General features: G+C 50.5%; 1 protein-coding gene across 1 annotated transcript in view; it reads right to left on the bottom strand.

Moving 5' to 3' along the window:
* Nucleotides 1-7500, bottom strand: part of afap1 (actin filament associated protein 1) — a 53773-nt gene that overhangs the window by 5543 nt on the left and 40730 nt on the right. The window contains exons 10-13 of the mRNA XM_062517216.1: nucleotides 7181-7392; nucleotides 5838-5983; nucleotides 5036-5153; nucleotides 1071-1200 (exon numbers count right to left, since the gene is read on the bottom strand). Of these exons, the coding sequence (XP_062373200.1) occupies nucleotides 1071-1200; nucleotides 5036-5153; nucleotides 5838-5983; nucleotides 7181-7392 (606 nt within the window). The remainder of the gene's footprint in view (nucleotides 1-1070; nucleotides 1201-5035; nucleotides 5154-5837; nucleotides 5984-7180; nucleotides 7393-7500) is intronic.

Genomic DNA, 7500 nt, shown 5'->3' on the forward strand with positions numbered 1-7500 from the left:
TCTGCACTTCTGCTGTCAGAAACAGACCTCTTGAGTAAAGGGACTGGAGCCATTCGTCATTATTTATATGGAGATCAGTGTTTTGGTGGTGGCTGACGATGCCTCCCACAGCGGCGGGCGGTCGGCTCCAGTAATGGCTTTTCCGTAATGGCCGCGGCTCTCGCAGAACTGGGTCGCGAGTGACGCCTTGTTACCGTCAAGAGCACGCCCCCCGTACCCGGCAGAAGCAGGAAGGTTACTGGGTTTAAACTGGCGGCCCTCGGTCCCATCCACACATTCTCCGCTGTCACTCTGCAAACTGTAATTTTCACATTCCGGCATATTCCGCATTCATTTTTTTTTTCTCCAGCCCCCACTCCCCCCACTCCTTCTCCCCACCCTGCACACCCCCTAGCCCTCACTCTCTGAAGGGCCTCCTTTTCCTAGAAACCAATTTGGCGGTGGGCTGGCCAGAGGTACTGGACCCAGACCCACTGTCTGCGTTCCTCCGCGGTGCTGGTGGTGGCGGCGGCGGTGGTGAGGGGCTAATGCCGCACTGGGAAGCGGGATTTATTCGGGGATGATGCCGGACTACGGGAATGTGGAGGCTGCCGAGAGACCTGGCCCTGCGCACGTACTACAAGTCACGGGAGTCGCTCCTGAGATGGCTGTCTATATGCCTGATGACATCAGTTATATATGCAACATAAATATCATATATGCCTGATAACATATGCTATAAACAGTATGCATGATAATATGCATAATGTGCATATTAACACTGTCTATGCAAGACAGACTCTCACATACACCCTCACTCTCAGTTTTATGTGCATACACAGTTCCGCTCAGACACACACACACTCTCAAGACTGTCACCGACTCACTCACACACACTCATACACATGCACTTCTGCCTCTGCCTTCCTACACACACACACACACACACACACACACACACACACACACACACACACACACACACACACACACACACACACACACACACACACACACACACACACACACACAGGTGTATAAACAGTTCTTCCTGGAATGAATCAACTGAAAGGTGTGCTAACGGCTCTTACTGGAATTGACGCGTTTGACGGGCGCGGTGGCGCGTGCTCCGTTGGTGACGGCGCCCTTCTTGGCCTGGTTCTTGTCCACCTTCTGCTTGGAGGCCGTCCCGTTGGTGGCCAGGCCCTTCTTCCCCTTCAGCTGTCGGGGGGAGAGAAAACGGAAGAAAAAAACATAAATAAAATAAAAGAAATAAAAAAACAGAAACTCCCTCTCCAGTCTCCAGTCTCTACTCTCGGCCACTCAGGAGATCTCTGCCCATCTCTCATTCTGCTGCCATGCACCCATACAACACACACACACACACACACACACACACACACACACACACACAGACACACACACACACACACACTCTCTTTGATCAGAGCCCTGTGGAGTGCGGCCCGCGGGCCTCTTTTCTTCCCCTGCGATCTCTCCGCCGTCTCTCCGGCTTGATCTAGCGTCGGGCCACGACTCTCTCCGCACACACAGCGCTGGCAAAGCGCCTCACATCCACATTAATCAAAACTGATTTTCCACTGGCAATCCATCACTGTACACCTTTTGGGTTCTTTGTGTCCTGGAACTAGTGTGTGTATGTGTGCGTGTGTGTGTGTGTGAGTGTGTGTGTGTGTGTGTGTGTGTGTGGGTATACTGTATGCGTGTGTGTGCGTGACTGTGTGTGTGTATAGTGTGTGTGTGCACACATGAATGAGTGTGTGTGTGTGTGTGTGTATGTGTGTGTGTGTGCCTGCCTGTGTACACACAGCTCTCAGTAATCCAGGCCAAAGTGGACTTCGGCTTGCATTGGGGCACTTCAAACAGAGCCGGGCGTTATTAAGCGTAGCCGGCCGGAGTGAGTGGAAAATTGCGAGTGGCGGCGTGCATTATGGGAGATGACGTCTGGCGGGCCCACTCACGACGGCACTGGACTGGAGCGAGCCGGGCTGAACCACCAGGCTGTCGTGGGGCCCGTGGCCAGGGCCAGCCGGGGGGGGGGGGGGGACGTGGCCCCCCCGTGCTCCTGGGCCCTTGTTGCCGTGGCGCTACTGCCTGACTGCTTGCTTGTGGGGTAATGGAGCTCAATGAGGCCTGCAGCGTTCAGCTCCAATTACCTCCGCTGAGCGCATTAAGCCCCCACTGCTGCCTACCGGCCTGGCTGCAGCCGCACCGCACGCCGTTAAAGGATTACGGCCCTGCTTCAGAGCGGGAGCCAGTGGCACACACACACACACACACACACACACACACACACACACACAGACACTCACACACCCACGCACACACACACACAGAGACACGCACACAGAGACACTCACACACACGCACTATGTTTGGTACATCAAAGGTTCTCCTTAAAGCCACAAATGTAAACCCCCTGCATGTTAGCTTATGGCCCGGGCTTTTGTGAGCTCTCTCGCTCAAATATATGTGGCGCTTACATGCATTAAAGTTTTCAATAAAACCTTTATGGGTGCTTTACAAATATAATTGTAGGCATACCCAAATTATGACCCCCGGGGAGTGACACACACACACACACACTCACTCTTTCTCTCTATCGCTGTTTTACATGCAGATTCTCTCTCTCTCTCTCTCTCTCTCTCTCTCTCACACACACACACACACACACACACACACACACACACACACACACACACACACACACACACACACACACACACACACACACACACACACACACACACACACACACACACACACACAGACAGATATCAAAAACAGAGGTCGTCCACATAGGTCCTGGGTGGTCTAGCCGTAACCGGACGGATATGAAGCCCTTCCTTATGAACAAGGCTTGATAAAGTGAGGCACCCGCGCGCCAACCCGCCACGCAGGAAGGTCACATATGCTCAGCCTCAAAAAATGACGTTCCCTCCCTCACACACACACACACAGCACCTCACCAGACCAGGACATAACGGCACTCGGCTCCTGTTTTATGGCCGCGCTAAATCATTAAAAGAACCTTGTCTGTAGTACATGCGCTGTGGCTAGCCGCAACAACCTTAGCCAAACAAAAGGGTGAGAGCAGGCTACTGAGCGCTAGCTTGACTCCTTGGGTGGCCCCACAGGAGAATTACGGTTAATGGTGTTCCAGTTGTAAAACGTGAAAAGCGGGGGTATCCAACACATCAACTCTGGTCTTCATTTCTCAGAGTGTCTGACCAAAAAAAAAACTGAGGATACAGCAGGAGGCTTAAGGGAAAAGAAGCAGAACTTTAGCGCTGTTGTTAGCGTTAGCAGTAGGTTAAAAAGCAGAGGTGAAAAAGAGCGTTTACATGTACGCGTTCAGAAACTCACAACACTGTGTTCACTGCATGCCAGCGTATGGCTTGCCATCATGTTGTATTGCCAAGATTTTTTGTAGCAAAGCTCCTAGACATATATATACTGTATACATATATAATACCACCAGTGACATACGTCCAGTGGCAATTCTTTAGCTCTGAATATCTGCATTTGGTGACTTCTGTCTTCTGAGTATAAGACAGCTATCTTAAATAACCAGATAGAGAGATCATCATTAATCCAAAGGGAAATTTAGTCTAAATAAATAGATGTGGTGTTGTGAGTTCCAAACGCGACTGACACAGGTACCGTAAACGCTGCTCTACACACAGAGAAGAGAGGTTAGTCACCTGAGAGGGAGAATTAGCGTTAGCGGGCGAGGAAGAGAGTGCTTTAGAGGACACTGGGGATTTGTAGTGGCCTGCCGAGGAGGAGGAGGAGGAAGGTGAGGCAGTGCGGCCGGTTTTGACTTTGGGCGGGTAGCGCGCCGCCAGCTTGGGCGAGGGCATGTTCTCGTACAGCTCGAGCTCGGCGTTCTCGTAGTGCACCTCCTCCTTCAGGCTGCGCCCCCCGGTGGCCGGAGTAGAGTACAGGCTGGGGTCCTGCAGAGGGCCGGACCAACGCAGACATGCAGAGAAGAGAAGAGGAGAGGGGAGAACAGGGAAGGAGAGGAGAGGAGGGAGGAGAAGAGAAGAGATGAGGAGAGGAGAGGGAAGGAGAGGAGTGGAGTTGAGAAGAGAAGAGAAAAGGGGAGGAGAGAGGAGAAGAAGGGAGGAGAGGAGAGAAGGAGAGGGGACGAGAGGAGGAGAGAAGAGAAGAGAAGAGGACAAAAGAGTAGAGGAAAGTTAGGAGGAAAGGAGGAAAATAGTCAGAAGAGGAGAAGAGTTAATGTGATGCATATAAAGAATTGAAAGGCAGGGCAGTCAGTCCCCAAAGAGGATCACTTGTTATTAGAAACAGTTGAATCAACAGTTGAAAGAATTATTGGGAAAGAAACATGCAATCACACACAGGGAGACAAAGAGAGAGAGAGAGATAGAGAGAGAGAGAGAGAGAGAGAGAGAGAGAGAGAGAGAGACCTCCAGATGCAAGCCATCCTTTAAAGCATCCAGCTGTTCAGACAGACAGAAATGAACAAGGACAAACTAAGTAAACTCTCTGGTGAAGCAAACAAAGTGAACCCTCTGGCTTCCTTATTCAAACACACACACATACACACAGACACAGTAATTACACAATGTGTGTGTGCCTGTCTCCGTGTCCGTGTCCGTGTAACTGCTTGCATATGTGTGTATGCACACTATGTGGGTGTTTATTGTCTGTGTGTCCATATGAGTGTGAGAAAGCAAAGGACCGAATGAGAGAGAGAGAAAGGATTGTGGACATACCAGTTCGCTGGCTTTGACTCATCCAGTGTGTATTACCAATGGTCATTTATGTTCTGTATGTGTACAGTATGTGTACAGTATGTGTATGTGTATCCGTATGTGTATGTGTATGTGTATGTGTATGTGTATGTGTATGTGTATGTGTACAGTATGTGTATGTGTATGTGTACAGTATGTGTACAGTATGTGTATGTGTCTATATCTGTATGCGTATCCCGTCCGTATGTGTATGTGTGTGTGTGTGTGTGTGAGTGTGAGAGAGAGACAGAGAGAGGGAGGATTGTGGCCCATACCGTTCCGTTGATGCAGGGCACGTCATCATAGTGCAGGGCCACCCCAGAGGGACAGGCGTAGCCGTTGACCGGGTTGTCCAGGTACGGGTTGGGCGACACCGCACGCTTACTGGTGAAGCTACAAGAGGGCCAGAGAGAGGACAGAGATTAGGGGACAGAGACAAACACATCAGCTCCGTTATTTCAAACCCATGATGGTGTCAAAGCAGCTAGCGTTAGCAACATCTACTGTCCAATGCTAGCTACTGCGCTTCACAATGCATTTCAGATCTACAGCGATATCATCTAAACCATGTGCCAGGATTCAGACCAAATCCGAAAACGATCCATTTCAATCCTTTCTACAGTTGTGAAAGAAGGAGCGATAAAAGCCACTAAGTGATACACTGCACATATTTGACTGAAGAGGCTCGGTCAAGGTCCCCGAAAGGAACACTGAAAAACAACCTTAGAAAGCGCCTGAAGCAAAGGCCAAGTAAAACTGTAATCAGGGTTTGCGTCAGTTCTCGTGTGGGCTACTTTTCCTCACGGCTGTTTGCCCAAGCACTGATTCACGCAGATCACTCAGCGTCTCAGACCGGCTCAACGACCAGAGCATTAAACGCAGTGACGCAATATCAGAGGTATCGCTCACGATAGCTGTCAGCCCGGAACCCACGAGAACCGCATAGTGCGCTACCAGCCACTGATCCATTACCGTCCGTCATCAGGAAGCGTTTTCCAAAACGCGTCGAGGATTGGAGAAGGTTGCGAGGTCCTGGTTTAGCTCCTGTGTAAACGGACAGTAGCTGCCAGAACTTACCAGAAGGACTGCTTGGCCAGCTGGATGACGTTGGCTGTGGTCTCCACGTCGATGTAGTCGTAGTGGAGGGCAGCGGGGTCGGTGGTGGAACCCGTCTCGGCTAGCAAGACTCCCAACCAGCGCCCCATGCTCTCTGAAGAGGAGGCCTGGAGAGAAAGAGAGGGAGAGAGAGAGAGAGAGAATACATTAATTCCACAATTCTGTTAAACATTTATTTATTTTTCTTTAACATCTTACGTGTACGAGTAATTGAGCTTTGACAATAATGTTTCTGAAACGTTCATGCCAATAAAGCTTTATTGAATTGAATTGAATTGAATTGAAATTGAGAGAGAGGGAGAGAGAGAGATGAAGAAAGAAGATAATAACACAATTCAGATGGTGTATGATCGTTCATCACCCGCGGGCAAAACTGATTTACAAAAGTTCCCCACAAATCTCTTCTCCAGCACAACTAAAACCTCATCCCCCTTTCATTCCACGTCTCCTGCACTCATTCATCTCTCTGAGAGGAAACTCTCCCACCATTTTCTCCGCCTGGCAGTGTTTAAGCATTGCACCAATCTCCGCACCCACACACCCCTGAATGGGGAACCATCCTTCAAAATCGCTCCTCGTCCTCCATCTCGCCATCTCTGTTCCTCCCTCGCTCCTGTCCTCTCTTCTCTCATCCGTCTTTTCCTCCGCCCTTCAGCACCACCATATTCTCATTCATATGTGCCGCCTCCCCATCTTCTACTTCTCCTCCACTCTCTCTCTCTCTGAAGTTGATAAATGACTCTGTGGGAGCTTTATAACACTGTCTGGGGCTCCATGAGTTCTGTGAAGTTAGAGGGGGAAGGCCAGTAGCATTTCAAATGTGTAACAGCGGGGGCCTGGTAGCCTTGGACTGCTGTTTTCTACTCAATCTCAGCGCCTGAGAGGTTGTCTGTGATGGATAATTTTATGCATTATGTGCATTAATGGAACAGTTTGCACATGTGAAAAGTATGGTTGAAATAAAGTGTTTTATACCTCTCTCTCTTCCCCCCTCTTTCTTTCATTCGTTCTCTCTCCCTCTGTCTCTAGTCTCTCTACCCCTCTTCTCTCTCTCTCTCTCTCTCTCTCATCCAGTCCAATGCTCTGTATTCCTTCTTATTTGTGTGACCAGAGGTGATCTTGATGCCACTGCTGATGCCAGTTTTTATGCCACCCTGTTAATCCCCACACACACACACAAACACACACACACAATCATACACACACACACACAACTCTCTCCTCCGCTCATCCCTCTATCCCTCTCATCCCTCCATCCCTCCATCCCTCCACCCCTCTCATCCCTCCATCCCTGCTCTGCTCACCTCCAGCACGGCGACCTCCTGGCCGTTGCGCAGCAGGCGGAAGGCGAAGGGGTGCTTGGAGTCCAGTCCAGGGATGACCTCGCACCCGCGCAGGGGCAGCGCGGCGATGTGGCTCTTCAGGTCCGTCCGGTCCTTGTGCAGCAGCAGCTGGTTGTCCCGCAGCTGGCACCAGCGCTCCCGCCAGCGGTTATTGGACAGCACGTTCAGGTAGCCTGTCAATCAAGAGGCGGTGAGCCAATCGGTGGTCAGAAAGAGGTTGGATTAGGGAGGGACTAGTGGAGGTGATACCTGATGAATATTCTTGATGTCTGTGTGGTGCT

This window comes from Sardina pilchardus, chromosome 16 (genome assembly GCF_963854185.1).
Source record: "Sardina pilchardus chromosome 16, fSarPil1.1, whole genome shotgun sequence".
NCBI classification, from domain to species: Eukaryota; Metazoa; Chordata; class Actinopteri; order Clupeiformes; family Clupeidae; genus Sardina; species Sardina pilchardus.